General features: G+C 36.8%; 1 protein-coding gene across 1 annotated transcript; it reads right to left on the bottom strand.

Moving 5' to 3' along the window:
• Nucleotides 1-1,894: 1,894 nt before the first annotated feature.
• LOC110099893 (probable inorganic phosphate transporter 1-4) lies at nt 1,895-3,757 on the bottom strand. The gene has a single exon (XM_020827200.2). The coding sequence runs from the start codon at nt 3,648-3,650 to the stop codon at nt 2,034-2,036; it is 1,617 nt and encodes a 538-aa protein (XP_020682859.1). The 5' UTR covers nt 3,651-3,757; the 3' UTR covers nt 1,895-2,033.
• Between the last annotated feature and the right edge of the window lie 13,347 nt (nt 3,758-17,104).

The following is a 17,104-nucleotide window of genomic DNA, read 5'->3' as shown; positions in this document are numbered from 1 at the left end:
TCAACCCGACCCGACCCGAATGACCCGTTTTCAACAAAAAAATTACTAATTTTCGGATCAAAACCGGGCCAAAATAGGGTCGATCTCGGGTTGCCGGGTCAAAATCAGGTTTTCGAGTCAAAATCGGGTCAATTTCGGGTCAAAGAGTTAACCCGAACCCGACTCGATTTTTGAAACGGGTCGAAATGTTGAACCCGAACCCGACCCGTTTAGGGTTCGGGTTGACCCTAACCCGAAATTTTCGAGTCTGGTTCGAGTCGGATTTTCAGGTCGTGTAAAATATTGACACCCCTAGCTGACCTAGAAGAGGCACCAACCCCAAAAAATCTCCTAGCACGCACTTGATTGGGTTCCACTTAAGAGCTGCTGCCTGGTAAAAAAAAATGGGGTTGATGATACTCACCTAGCAATTAAGTTGAGCATCCATGGCTAAACTAAAAAACCTGATGTTTCTATCAACTGCTCTCGATTGTGACCCTCACCATTTATGTGGTGCTGTTTTTCCGCTACAGCTTTTGAAAAGTATGCTCAGCTTTGGTATTATGACAGCTTGACAAAATATTTGTGGTGTATTTTTTTTTTCTTTTTCTCAATATTATTACAAATTTATATTATCTAAAATTAAGGCAAACTCACCCCATAAATTTTTAGTTAAAGAAATACCTCATTGTATTTATCACTAACAAGCTCTTAGCCTTTTTTTTTTTTTTACTTTTTTTTTTCTTTACAGTTTATCTAATTTTGTGGGAGAGAACAAATATATTTTAATTTTTTGAAAATTAAAATTTCATTTAAGACAGTTTTATTAATATTTTCTAAAGCAGTATTTTAAAATAAATTAAAATATATATAGGCTAAAAACTATCTCAATCCAAGCATAAATCCCGAGCCTCTATCATGCAAGGCTGTCATAAAACCAATTAAGTTAGTACCAACAAAAGGCCGACGACTTGACTCACAATTTTTAAGAAGGGACTACTAAGCACTATGGCTGGCATCATAAAACGTCTAATTGTACAAACTTAAACATTGAACCTCCTAAAAAACCTTTAAAAAAAAATCTTTGGGATGTCTTTCTTTCTTTTTCTTAAAACAAATTTTTGATATAAAATTTTAAATTTTTGTACTAAAAAACGGCTATAAGAAGCAGTAGAAAGCCATTTGGGACAGCTTTCTTACTGTTTATTTAAGCAATTTTTTAGTACAAAAATAAATTTTTATACTAAAAAATTTCTTTAAGAAACAGCAAAAAAATCATCCCAAAAGAAGTCTAACTCAAGAAAAAATTTTCTAAATTAATGTGTGAAAGAGTCCAAATTACCTGCATCAACTTGCAGATGATGCACCAATGAATCATAAAATTCCGTTTTTGCATGTTCATAAAACATCTAATTGTAGATTTATATATTGTTAATATTCACTCAATTTATATTTTTATAGTATTTTATTAATATTTATAACTTGATCATAAAAATTGATTTTTTGGCATTATATTTATTTTAATGTTTTCTATCTTTTAGCAGTGATTTTAGCATCTACTAAAAGCGTTGCTAAAAAGGCGTTGCTAAAGGTTTCATACAACAGCACTCATAAAATCGCTGCTAAATTCTTTCCAATGAATACAAATACAACGAATTTATAGCAGTTTCTAAACCACTGCAAATAAATTAGTAGGTGTTTAAACTCCTGTAATAGATCCTAAAAAGTGTTGCAAAAGTATTTATTAATAACGACGACTACTTATTTGGTGTTGAAACTGAATCAGCCAGAATCAAATTTTGATTTGACTGGAAACTATTCAGTTCTTTTCTTGATGCCCTAAAACAAGCATCCAACTTTCTATTTCGCTGATAAATTGAAATATCTCAAAGACTCTTGAAAACAGTGTGGTAAATAGGTGCACAAAAATTCAACACAAAGTTGATAATTCAACGTTCATTTTAATGATAGGAACTTAGGTAGCAGCAATCTCTATTCTAATTCATATTATACAGATATAATCAATTCAAGCAATGTGATTTGGATATATAGATTCACACTGGAACTGTGCGATCGATACCAATGGCCGCCGTGTTCTGTCCTTCCTCTTCGTCGTCGTTCTCCCTCGACATATCTTCCAGCGACTTACCCTTCGGCTCCGGCACCAGAAAAGTGAAGAAGAATCCCAGAACACAACAAGCGGCCAACGCGAATAGCGAGTTCCTTACTCCAATCCCAGCTGGATACCCTTTATCCCTCTTCGCCGGATCCTTGTCCTGTGCAGCATACAAGAACCCGAACGCGCCCACAATCGCACCCGCCTTCCCCGCCGCCGCCGATATCCCATGGCATGTCGACCTCAACCTCGCCGGGAAAATCTCCGCCGGCACGATGAAGGTTGTGCTGTTCGGCCCAAAGTTGGCGAAGAAGAAAGTGAAGGCATACATAACCACGAACCCTATGTGATTCCCCTTTGTAGTCCAATGATGGTAAGGAATGGAAAGACCGAGCAAGAAGGCTGCCATCATGCCGAACCCCATCAATTGAATGGCGAAACGGCCGATGATGTCTATCAACGCCACGGTGAACCAGTAACCCGGCACGGTGCCGCAGAGCGCGATGAGTGTTTGAGCTCTGGCGACCTTGTAAACTTCCTCGAGCGCGTTCATGGTGCCGGCCTTAGGAAGCCAGCCGATAGCGCTAAAGATGTCTTTTTGAAAGAGGTTCTGGCTGTAGAAAGCGATGTCGAGGAGAAACCAAGTCGTCGTGGTGCCGACGAGGTGGAGGCCGTGGCGACGAACGAATTCCTTAGAAAAAAGCCCGAAGCTGTTTGTCTGTGCGGTAGCCACTTCGGCGACCTTCTGCTGCTCCTCCTCGATTTCGACATGGAGAACTTTGGACATGTCGGAAGCCGCCTGCTTTGCGTTGTGGGCGACGAGGGCGGTGTACCGGGCGGTCTCCGGCATCTTCATCCGCCAGTAATAGGTGAGCAGAGCAGGAACAGAGCCGAACATTAGGATGATTCGCCAAACGTAGTCGGCTTCCGGAACAGTGGACCCTGCTCGGTCGTCGTTGTAGTTCGGCACATCGTACTTGCTCTTGAACCCGGCGGAGAGTATGAGAGTGAAGATGCCGCCGGTGAGGTTACCGAACCCCTGCATCGCAAACACGGCTGCGATGAAAGCGCCGCGGGTTTTTTTATTAGCGTATTCGGACATGATGGTGGCGGAAAGCGGATAATCGCCGCCGATGCCGAAACCGAGCCAGAAGCGGAAGAAGCAGAGGGTAGCCATGACGCCTTTAGCGGAGTGGCCGAAGGAGAGACCGGAGGCGATGGAGCAAATTACCATGAGCATGAGTGTCAAGCCGTAAACTTTCTTGCGGCCCATCTTATCGCCGAGCCAACCGAAGAAGAGTTGACCGGCGAGAGTGCCACAGAACGCGACGCCGTTGACTGCGGCGGAGACGTTGGGTGGGAGGCTGCCTGGTGTCTTGGAGGTCGGATCGAAGTAGTAGATGCGGCCGAGGAGCTTGGTGACCAGCGAGATGCAGAACAGATCGTAAGCGTCGGTGAAGAATCCCATTCCGGCGATGACGATGGCCTTGAAGTGGTACAGTTGGGTTTTGGCCAAGTCAAGCTTGTTAAGAACTTGGAGATCTCTGGCCGCCATGGCTGAAATTCTTGAAGAAATTACCTGAGCAGTAGCTAGCTTGTGGCTTTCCTGGATTGAGGATTGAATTTGGGTGGTTAAATAGAGTGTGAAGGCTGAAGACTACTGATCGAATCGTTGACGCCGAAGGAATATGCCAACTTTGCTTCCCTTGTTTCGTGGAAAAATACGTTCTTGTTGAGATTATTGACTTTTGAAAACGATTAGATTGCTGATCCGACGGTTTATTATAATTTGATCCAATTGGTTAGCGCCAAACGGAACTAAACAAATGTATTTTACACGAAAAGAATGGTTAAGAATTGTCGCACGATGCGAATAGAGTCGTCGTGTTGTGCATTAAAATTTCCATTTTTCGTCGTAGGATGGCATACAAATGCATTAATTTATTCATTTTTAATAAATTACATTTTAATATGAATGCCTTATGACCTATTTTGACAACATATCGAACATAGGTTCAAACATTAGATGTAAAATATTGTTTGATGTAATTAATTTTTATGTAAACTGCTTGCCTTTGAGTTTCTAATCAGTAAACTCTTGTTTAAGTATGCACTTATTTAAGTGCGCATCTCGATTAAGTACGCAAAATTTTAACAAAATCTTAGGATTCAATATTTACATGAGATCATGAGCTTTGATAAGGCAAAATATAAAAAAGCTATGCAAATAAGTGTGAATTTGTGTTATTTCATTATTATATGCATGTTGATATAATCAAATTCTATCATTAAATTTAAAAATTTTACTATGCCCATGTGGACTATTGCATCAAAATAAATTGCCTATTATACAAGTAAATCTCTCCAAAAAAATGAGAGGTTGTACCTGCAGATGGGCAGACGGGGTGCGGGGACAGAGCTGGGCGTGCTGACGTAGACGGGGCATGCAGACATGACATCAGCTTGGTTTGTGAATAGCGGACGGGAGCTGGGCATGCGGAGACCGGACAGGAGTGTGGCTTGCGAACTGGAGCCGAACCCTAGACTAATCCTAAGTAAGCACCTTCCAGTTTGGTACGCACGAAATTTACTTGTTCAAGTTGCTTACTTAACCAAGCGGTTACTGTAATCTATGACGCAACTCCATTTAATGTGATGCAAAGACTTGCACTATTTAATGATTACTGGAACAATTTAGTTAAGTGTTCGTAATTATAATATTATAATTAAGTATTTTATTCATGAAGCAAAGTAATTGCACGTTATTTTTATTATAACGAGAAACTTAAAGTACACCACATTATAGATTTATTGTCCATAACATCTCAAAAAATTAATTATACAATATTAAATATACTTAAGATTAATAACATGGGCATTTATATATGTAACACTCATTTCCTTGAAACTGGATCGCCGGCCCAATCGGCATCTGAAAAAGAAGTGAGGGATAAATTAGATTTAGAGATAGGAATACCGAAATCGATCGTACCTTTAATATAGCGTAGCAGTCGCTTTAGAAGATATGCATGCTCAGGCATTGGTTGATGCATATGTTGGGAGAGGAGGTTGACGCTGTAGGCAATATCGGGTCGTGTGAGACACAAATACTGTAGTGAACCAATAATCTTCCTGTACATAGTTGGCTCAGCTAGTATTGGATCGGGAGTTATGTCTTTCGGCATTTTGGTACATGCCGGATTTGCTACAGGATTGCACTTGGTTAGTTGAGCCAAGGTGAGAATGGATTTGGCGTAGACAGCCTGTGAAAGGAAATACAAGTCGGGTGCTTTGACTATCTGTAATCCAAGAAATGAGTTAGCTTCGCCGAGCTGCTTCATAGCAAACTTACCGTTGAGTGCCGTTACAATTTTGTTAATCTCAACGTTACTGCTGCCCGTAATAAGGATATCATCCACATATACGAGTAGATATATAACAGTATTTTCTTGTTTAAAAATAAGCAAGGAAGGATCGGATTTACTATGTATGAAACCAATGGAAACAAGGAACGAAGTGAAAGTGTTATACCATTGTCTCGGGGCTTGCTTGAGCCCGTAGATAGATTTGTGAAGACGACATACATATTCTGGGTTGGTAGCATCCTCAAATCCATGGGGTTGCCGCATAAAGACAGTTTCTGACAGCGAACCATGAAGAAACGCATTGGCAACATCCAGTTGTTGAACCGGCCAATTATGCTGAAGGGCAACCGCGAGAAGAATTCTGATTGTTGGTAGTTTTGCTACCGGACTAAACGTCTCCGTGTAGTCGAGGCCATATTCCTGATGATTACCTTGTGCAACTAGCCGTGCTTTGTATTTGGCTATGGATCCATCAGAATGATATTTGAGACGGTATGTCCACTTGCATCCTAGTATAGATGCATTCGGTGGCCGAGGTACTAGACTCCATGTCCCTTGTAGCTGGAGTGCAAGAAATTCGTCAGCCATTGCTTTTCGCCATTCAACGTGCTTGCTAGCTTCAGTGTAGTTCGATGGAATGAATTGATCAGTGGGCTCGCTCTGGGTATGAAGTAAGTTCATACGAGTGATAGGCTTGAGCGACCCTGTCTGTGAGCGAGTGACCATTGAATGGGTAATGGTAGGGATATAGGGAGGATCAGGTGAGATGTCTGGGGTGTGAGAAACGTCAGCGGCTGGAAGATTGAGATGTGGAGTTCTTGTTATTATTTGATGCTGAGTTGCAGAAGAACTGGACAATGTATTTTTGGATGCATTGTGATGCTGAGCTACCGACGTGGGAATGAGAAAGTTGAAGGAGGATTGCTCAGGAGGTGTTTGTGTAACAACAATCTGCATTTGAGAGAAAGGAAAAAAATTTTCGTCAAATTTGACATGTCTGGACAAGATGATTTTATAAGTGGATAGATTTAAACACTTATAGCCTTTATATTTGTCCGAGTAACCCAAAAAGACACACAGCGGAGATTTCGGTTGAAGTTTGTTGCGAAGCGTGGAGGGTGTCAGGGGGAAGCTAGCACATCCAAAAATTCGAAGATGATCGTAAGCCGGCGCTCTGTGATTGAGGAGTTCATAAGGGGATAGATTATTCGTATTGGGAGACGGCATTCTGTTTATAAGATAGACAGCCGTTAAAACTGCATCAGGCCAATAAGAGTTCGGAACCGAAGCAGTGTGCAGGAGAGTCCTCGTAGTTTCTAAAAGATGCCTGTGCTTGCGTTCTGCGACTCCGTTTTGTTCTGGCGTGTAAGGACAAGAGATCTGATGAAATATCCCATACTTCTGAAGAATTTCTGTGAAACTTTTACTTATATATTCTCCTCCGCCATCTGTTCTAATACATTTGATTCTACGAGACAGAAAATTTTCTATGTAAGATTTAAAAGAAGTAAAAATTTGAGAGACTTCCGATTTATGTTTCATGGGAAACAGCCAGGTGTAACGAGTGTAGTCATCAACAAATAACAAGTAATAGAGAAAACCAGAGTTAGAAATCACAGGAGCAGGACCCCATATATCAGAATGCAAAAGTTCCAAAGGAAAAGTAGATCTATGTGTAGATGATGCAAAAGGCAATTTATGCGTTTTATCTTTAGTACAAGAATGACAGTTAAAAGAATGAAAATCAATATGTAGTTGAGGTTGAGACAGAGCAATGCTTCTAAGCGTTTTCTGGCTGGGGTGGCCCGTCCTCTGGTGCCATGTGTGGTTGGCCTCCTTATTCGTTTTCAGAGCACAGTGCTTGATAGAAGTTGGAGCTCTAATTGGATAAAGGCCCTTATGGCATGGACCTTGGAATATAATTTGCTGTGTCGTCAGATCCTTAAAGACAAAACCAGACGGGTTAAAGATAATCGCAATATTATTGTCTTTTGTTAGTTGCGAAATCGAAAGTAAATTATAATTGATTGACGGAGAATGAAAAATTTGAGATAAGGTGAGCTTACGAGAGGGAGTCGGTAGCAATCCTTTGCCGGAATTTGCTATGCTTACCGAACTCCCATCGCCAATTGTAATACCCTCATGTCCAGTGTATGGACTGGATACAGAGAGGTTGTTCAGCGATTTTGTAAGATGTGACGAGGCTCCCGAATCTAGATACCAATCAGTGTAGTCTGAAGATTGTTCCGCCAGCAGAGCTTTGGTCGCTTGGGGCTGTTTGGGCGTAAACTGTGCATTCATCCTATGCCAGCAATCAGTAGCAGTGTGCCCTTTCTTGAGGCAAATCTGGCACGTCGGGACCGGCCCAGTAACTTCTTTGTTTGTATTGGCGTTGCTGTAGAAGCGACCTCTGGAGCGACGTCCACGCCCGCGAGTAGAAAATAGAGCTGTATTGGACGTGTCGGCTGGAGCAAGATTTGGAAGATCAGTGGCCATGTGAATCTCTTCAGTGATGAGAAATGAATAGAGCTGATCAAGATTTAGAGGCTGTGTCATTGTCCTAATAGATGTCTTGAAAGATTGATAGCTCTGAGGTAGCCCGCGAAGTATGTAAAGAATGATGTCTTCTTCTTCAATGTGACCGCCGGCTGCTGCGATTTGATCGACGAGCGTCTTAACCTCGTTAAGGTATTGAACCATCGTCTGATTTTTGAGAGAAACATTGTGTAGGGCGTTCTTTAGTTGTATGACACGAGATCTGTTCGTAGATTGAAAACGCGTTTGAAGAGTCGTCCAAATGGCGGATGTTGTATCAAGATTTAGAACATATGGTAAGATTGAAGCAGATATGGTCGAGCATAAAGAGGCTGCAAGGTTTTGATCGTTGAGAACCCATTGGGCATAAGCTGGATCTGGAGCAGTGGTGCCATCAGCAAGATGGATCAATTTGGTGGGAACCGGAGACGAGGGATCAAGAAGTGTCTCCAAGCCATTTGCCCGACAGATTTTAAGAACTTGAGAGCTCCAAAGCGGATAGTTATCTGGAGAGAGCGGATTTTGAACAGTATTCTTGAGATTTGAGAGAACAAACTTGAGAGATGACGACAGAACCGGAGTTGTGGATGTCTCCGATGATGCGCCGAGCGTGGAAGTGGCTGGTGACTCCATGAATCCCAGAGATCGTCACGATCTATCTGATACCATGAAGAATTTCACGACAGAGAAATCAAGAAGAAGAAAAGGAAAGGGATCGAGAGAAGAGCATTTCAGAAAAAACATAAAGAATGTTATTTTCACTTTAACTCCAGACTAGTACAGACTAAGATATATAGGTATAGCTATTAACAAGACTTAGAAAAAGGCTACATAAAGAGACACAGATAAAGCTAAGTATAGAAAATATTTATTTCTCTAATAAAGACTTGCACTATTTAATGATTACTGGAACAATTTAGTTAAGTGTTCGTAATTATAATATTATAATTAAGTATTTTATTCATGAAGCAAAGTAATTGCACGTTATTTTTATTATAACGAGAAACTTAAAGTACACCACATTATAGATTTATTGTCCATAACATCTCAAAAAATTAATTATACAATATTAAATATACTTAAGATTAATAACATGGGCATTTATATATGTAACACTCAAAATTATCATATTTTTATATTTAAAATAAAAAAACTATTATTTAACTAATCTACCACTCTTTTAACATCATCTCACACAAAAGGAAGAGTTAGGAGATTAGTCATAAAGGGTTTATGCTATGGATTATGATAGACTTGAAACCCCCAATGATGAAGAGAAGAGGAGAAAATAGTAATGAGATTTCATTAGGGGAGACTCTTGATGGGATTGGCGGCATGTGCATTAGTCCTAAACTTTGGACAAAAGAAGAAGTTAATATGGATCTTTTTAGGGTAGGGCTACTATAAAAAAAAACTCATTTTTGGCCACCAAAATCTGTCGAAAATGAGAATAATCCACCGAAAAATTATCATTTCAGTGGATTTTTGGCGGGAAATTGTTCGTCGGTAAAACACACATCGAAAATACGTTTATGACTGAATGATTCAGCATGAACGGTTTCTGACGGATTTAACGGCAAAGTTCTGATGGAAATGTTTAAAAAATAACATTTTTAATCCTCTTTCTGGTGGTTCTAACCGTCGGAAATTCCGGTAGAATATATCTGTCGTAGTTACCGATGGTATAGCTGCCGGTGATTACCACCAAAAAAATTGGTGCAATTTACCTATGAATAATCCGCCGAAATTTTTGATGTATTTAACACCAGAAAATCGATCAGAATTAGTGAAAAATACTCCGTTAGAATTACCGTCGGATTATTTCCGCTGAAAAGCTCATTATTATTAATCATATCGAGAAAAAAAAAAAAAACTACACCTCTTAATTATTGTACAACATAACAATCCTAAAATCATACCGTCAAAACACACACACACACACTCACACACACACACACATATATATATATATATATATATTATCCTAGCATTTCAACATTGAACAAAAACACAAATGCTAAAGTAATAAGATATTTGTTCTGAACAAATATTATACAATTATCAAATAGTTCTAAAGAAAAAAATCAAACAGTAGAAGATATATATCATATTTTTGAACCAATTTTAGAATTTTTTTTAACTATCTTTTGGACTTCTACTGATATTGATGTACATAAACCATTAATGAAAATATTATAAATTTTAAGTAGCTATAATTTATGAGTTATAAATGTATGAAAAATTAACTCATACCTACTCTAGTTATGGCTCAACTTTATCACAATTAAGCAACGCATGCAACATGGCAGCTCTCATCTCATTATCAGTCAAATATCACACGGTGCTAGGGCTTGCGGGCTGACCACATTCGTTGAACAGACATATAATTGATGATTTACATGAATATGGATGGCCTAGATTTCAAGGTACAGTAATCCTTGTTGATTGCAACACTTTTTTTGTTGTTGATTGCAACACTATGTCAAAGTAGTACGAGTAAATGTGGGTTGACTCATACAAAAATATGCTTTACAAATTGACCCCTCGGGACGTACTTTGTTCTTAACAATCTTCTTAAATTTATTTAAATACTTGTATGATGTATGCTTATTAGTGATAACTTTTTAATATGCATATGTCAAAAGTTATATGTAGGTAGGAAAGCTACATCTCAAAATAATACATCCACTGATATTGAAACATGGTAGACGCTCCATGAAGTCAAAAAATATTGAAGAAAATGTATTCTCAAGTTTACACAAACTAAAAGAAAATTTTGTTACATATGAATCAAGTGCTCTACATTCAGTTTAGAGAATTATAAATCCTTAAAAAAGATACTTAGTTTGATAAAAGGCTTTAAAATTGGATATGACAAAAAAATAAAGGCGGTGGATAGTAAGTAATGCATGAAGATACAACAGTTTGACCTTTTCAATCTAAATAACCTCCCTAATCTCATATCATTGCGTATACTAAGATTGGAAGAATATACATCAGATACCTTTAGAGTTTGACCCATTCACAAACTTCTCGTATATGCTCTAAAGCTAAGGTAAATGGTGCTTTTAGTTTCAAAAGTTTTTTATTTCAACCATCTTTCAACTCTCAATTTTTCCTCATATAAATCTCCTTTATAAGTCTATTATTATTTTATATTATCTTTAGATTTATCATTGATGTCGATCATTATGTTGAATACATTATCAAAAATAAGTTTCTCTATATGCATCACATTTAAGTTATGTCTGATTAAATTTATTCTCCAATATGGCTTGTACCTAAAAAATGTTCTTTTTGGTCCAATTTTAGTTGACTCCACATCCTGACAATTTGTAATCACGTAGTGTTGGGGAATCAACTATTATGGGCATACACCTTACTCATTTAAATATATATTCACTGATTAATATCGAAGGAGACTGCAATATCACTATTTTATATTTAATGAAAGTATTCTTATTTTGCCTGAAATGATATATGGTTTGTAAGTAAGAACATACGATGACAATCGAACCAAATATTCTTGCTTCCATTCTTCAAAGTGAATGACTTAGTAAATTTCATGCAATATATATAGATAAATTAACTTGCTAAAAGAAAGCAATTATATACAAGAAAGTCACTAATTATCCAAGTAATGATACCCTCATTATGAAATTTTGTTTAATGGAGATATCATATGTACTAACTCTTTTCCACAATAAATTTAAATTATTGATTAAAGATTACAATAATGCATCTATATTCGTTTTTGGATTATATGGCCCTAGAATGATTAATTTTAGAAATATGTACAATGTAGTTATACACAACTCTAGAGGAAGATTGTAAGGGGTGAGTATCACGGGCCAAGAACAAGATGAGTAAAGCGAAATAGATTGGCTAAATGGAGCAAAATCATCTGCACTTAAACCTAATATTATATTTCTTGATTCTCTAATGAAAGAATGATATATACAATCAAAGTGTTTCCAGACATTTTCTTTTGACGAATGTGTCAAGATGCCATTTAATGAGATATGTTCGTTATGCCATCGCATATGTGCAGCGGAGCATATATATGAATATAAACATTGTAGTCTAAGAATTATGTATAAGTAAAATATCTTACTAATTGGTACATCTTTTCGCTTTATGTTCTTCTTAGACTTTGGTTTAAATCTTAGTGCATTGCAATTGATGCATGCAATTTCTGATAAATCATCTTTGTATAACATACATCTATTAACACAATAATTTATTTCTTTATATGTCAGATTAAGTTTGTAAATTAATTTCTTAGTCCGATCTGTATGAATTATGTTATTTGTCGAGTTTGGCCTCCTTAAACAACCCAAGGAGTTAATTAAAATATTTACGATAGATATTATATTTTGTCTTGATGCTTAACATCTTCACATCAATAGATAACTCCGAGTGTGTAGTGCACCACTTCCAAGTTGGTTGTTGAGCAGCATGCAACAAGTCATAGAAGTTATGTGCCATGTTATTTGGTGACTTTAATATATTATTAAAATTGTGTCCCAGTTGCATCATAAACTTAGTTCTCAAGTTTTCAGATGTTTTCTTCCTCAACTATATTGGAACTTATAGATGGGCCGCATCGAGAGTCGAAATATGGCTCGTGCACATCATGAAAAGTCCAATACCAATATTCTGGCATGAATCCTCTACGATATAGATCTACAATTTTCTCATCTAGTATGAGGTGCACTTGATTTTTATGTTTAGAATACGGACAACAAAACCATCCATCCGAGATAAAGCAAGGCAGTTTACTGGCTGTCGGGATTAAAAAAATTACCCCATTAACAAACTCATTTGTTAATGTATTTAATCCTTACGCCAATCGATTATACATCCAACATATTTGATTCCTGATATCCACAATTTGAAGAATTGTTAGTACACATAATATAAAGTTATTTGAAAATTTATTTGCTCAAATGATTTGGAGAGCTACTAATTAGAGTTAGCTATGCAGTTTGAAAATAAGGTTTCCTTTTGCTATATTTTATGGAGTAAACATAAGTAATTTTGCCTTACAAATTTTTCATAGAAATGAGTATTTTAATTTGTTTTCATCAACTGTAAGACTTCTCTACTGCCTTTCATTTTTAACTTCATTACACTCACAACACCAATGTCATATGATGTTTTTCAAGCTTTGTATATAGATTGTCACTTGAATTATATTTTCCTGACTTGCTTCACTATTTATCAACCTAATTTTTGGCCTCATATGGAGTTTTAAAATAATAAGAAGCTCAAGAAATATGTTAAGAGTCCGGAAATAATTTTGTAAGAAAGGATTCAGCACATCACGAGATTTAGTAATTTCTCAACTAAACAAGTTTCATTCAAATACTTGGTAAACCTTAAATATATCAACCTACCTAACAGTGTCAGTGTCATCATAGCAACATCCAGTTAGCTTGATTTGCTCGATATAAGCTTATTAAGCAACCAATTATATTTTTATGATTATAGTTAGAAATCTATAAGAAATACTAGCCTTATCAACTTGCAATAGTCTTCATGGAAGTTTATAAGTTTGCATCTTTCACTTATTTTTTTTTAAATAATCCTCGCTAATGCAATCATATATTATATTCATATATGATACAAATTTTACGGCGAGAAAATTTATGAATGGTGAAGGCGAGAGCAAGTTCGACAGATGAGAGTGGGGTTGAACCACTGACAATGAATGGAGCCCAGGATGAGGGTGGCGTCGAACAGAATGAACGAGCATCACAACAGAGAGAGGTTCTTCGTGAATGGGAGCAGAACGGGAGCTTTAGATGAAATTTCATGTAATGGGATGGTAGACGAGCAATATAGGGCTTTTCAAGTGAAAATTCCGCATGAAATAATTCACCGGTTTTAAGTAAGCCGGCGGAAATGCCGCGTGAAATTTTTCGTCAGCAATCCCTCTTGCCAGTATAAGTTACAGGCAGATTTTACTGTGGAATGGCTACCGGCATATTGCCAGTTGAAGTTCCGTATGAATATCTACTGGTAACTTCTACCCAATTTTCGTCACAGAATTCACAGGTATTTCAATCCCTACTTCTGATGGCCTACTACTATCCGCCGAAAATAACAATTCTTGTAGTGGGCATCAATGAGAAATTAATATTAAGATGAGGAATGTGGTATTATTTATCTTGCATAAATAATTAAGTATATTATGTGAGTAAATACTAAATTTATATGCTAAATATATAAATTAGATACTTTTAAATGTTATATATGAACAATTTCATAACAAAAATACATCATTCAAAATTTAATGCACATTTATAATGTTAAGTGAAATTAATATGCATCTCTTTTTCACTTGTGCTTCATATTTAAAAATGCTTAAAAATTTCATTCATTTTGGCGATTTTCTACAATTGGGCAGATCTCTTCATCATATCCTATATTATGTGGATATCTTCAATTGCAATACTTGTAGCAGTTCTATCTAATTATCCATGTTACAATATATTACCTATGGCTGAAAAATAAATAATAGAATTTTCAGGGATTGATAAGTTATAGCACATATTGGTTGAAAATTTTTGTGCAAGATAAAGTAGCCATGAATGGGCCCAAGCACGCATCCCAACATGATTTGCGAAGAACATTGATGACGTAAATCGAGAAAGAAAAATGATGGCGAATAAATCAAGGAAGGATTTTCATTTAAATTAAATTTTAGAATTTTGATTGAGTGAATCTCAAGTGGTTGTCAAAGCAGGTTGATAGGTCATATTTCGATAAAGCTAGAAATTATCCAACCTCAATCTAGTCTATTGGAATTCAAACTATTTAATAATCCGGTAAAAAAAAATAACCCAAACATATTTAATAACTATGATGAAAATACACATGTCACCTATGATGATATACATGATGATCAATATATGACATATGATGATCTATATATGATGACATAGTAGCATACATGATATTAATTAAGCCTATGATTAGTTTTCATGATGATGTCATGCAAATTGTTTTGATTTCCTTGCATGTGAATAGAGATGCATGTTTTGTGTAATCTATTAAGTTGTCTGCTCATTCTACATGTTTATATATTCCAAGAAAAATGACGGCTCATAGTGGAGTGAGTTAGAAGTTTTGTAATTAGAGGTGCCTTTAATTTATGATATTATTGTCAAATTCTTTTGTATCATGAGATAAGCGTATTAGATGAAAACATTGAAAAAACTCTAATTATTATTTAACTTGTTTTGATATGAATGGATTTGTGATGTGTATATGTTATGGTTGTTATTATATATTTTGTGCATTAATGCTTTAGAGTTCTATTATGAATCAAAAGGTATAAATAAAGAAAATCTCTCTAATAAAAGATCTTAAGTGATATATCCTGCACCTGACCTGATATGACTCATTTTATGTTGGGTTGCATCGTGACACTCCAACCAACATTTCCAACTGCAATTATATGACTATCATTACCAGGCTATGATCTTTTGACCACAACCATCTAGCTACCCTCCAATCACTTTTGTTTGAATATAAACCTCCAACCAACATCTCCTAATCATAGTCTTCCAATCATTATAGTCATACCATAGTCCTCTTATCACCATCACCTAATAACAATCCTCTAATAATCATTGTCCAACTTTGATCATTGGACCGTGATCGCCCAGCTGTGATCCTATAACCACCATCACCTAACAACTACTATCATTTGATTGTCTTCATCCAACTACAATCCTTCAACCACCATTGTCTGACTATGATCATATTACAACAATCACCTTATTATGGTTGCATGAACACCATCACCCTATTATAATCATATAACAACCATCTTCTGACTACAATCCTCTGACCATAATTTTCCTACTACGACTCTGTAAAACCCTTAAAAAGCTTAATTTTTTTTTGAGTGCAGTTCGTCTGTACGAACTGGATTTAGTACGGGACGAACTGAAGAAATTTGTGAAGAAATCTGTCATTTTCGTCTGTACGAACCTGGAGCGTCGAGACGATCCGTCTCGACAAAATTTGTCCAGAGAGCAAGTCGCCCGGGACTAATTTTAATTTCGTTTGTACGAAATTTTGCCCGAGGCAAATCGTCCCAGGACGAATTTTGGATCGTCCGGGACGATCAGTGTTAATAAATATCGGATTCGAGATATTCTGGATCATTTGAAGAGAGAGAAAGAGAAGGCAGGAGAGAGAAAGAGAATGAAGAGAAGGAAAAGCCGGATTTCGGAGGCCGCAGAGCGCTTTTCGTCCGACGACGTAGTTGGAAGATTTGTTTGTCTCGCAGTAAGGACTCCGAATCCTATTTCTGTTTTCAGAGATATTGATTTTTGATCGAGTTGTGCACTGTTTTATATTTTCGTAGTCGAATTTTGGACATGATTTTGTATTGAGACAACTTTCACCGCACAACTTTTAGAATGTTATAGATATGAATATTGTACACGATTTGAGTATTTTCTACGATGATTTTACCGGTCAGAATTGGTTCTACGCGATTTTAATTGAATAAAAAAATATCAGGATGTTATTTGATATGGATTCAGTAGAACAATAGCCTTATATTGATGTTGTGAACGTTCTGTGTGAATTTAGAAATTTGTGCTTTTTGCAGGATTTTTGTGTAAATTTGATAGACTGTCGTTACTCTGCCGAATTTTCGTAGGATTTCTGATTTGTCTGAGATTGATAGATTGAATAGATATGAATGTGAATATTGATATGATTGCTTTAATATTGACTATTGAATTGATTATTGATTGATTATTGATACTGGAACACAAGTGGAACCTGGTTGAACGTTGGTTGGAGATTGAATTGACCTGTACAGGATGGTGGGCCGACGGGCTTTCCTTTAAACATTGATTATGGATATATGGATGGGAGTCATAAGGAGTTCTTATAGATATGCCGACGGGCGGCCGACGGGCAATAGAGTGACGACTCTTTTTATTGAAACCAACGTATGGATATCTACAACAGCAATATGGATTCTACAACAGCAACATAGCCAGTGATTGTACTTGTTCAGTATTATTGTATTGAAATGCATGTTTACTGTATTGACATACGGATTTATTGTTTTATCGCT

This window comes from Dendrobium catenatum, unplaced genomic scaffold (assembly GCF_001605985.2).
Source record: "Dendrobium catenatum unplaced genomic scaffold, ASM160598v2 fragScaff_scaffold_1088, whole genome shotgun sequence".
Lineage (NCBI taxonomy): Eukaryota > Viridiplantae > Streptophyta > Magnoliopsida > Asparagales > Orchidaceae > Dendrobium > Dendrobium catenatum.
Note: the sequence above shows the minus strand (reverse complement) of the source record. Positions and strands in the feature narration are given on the sequence as shown.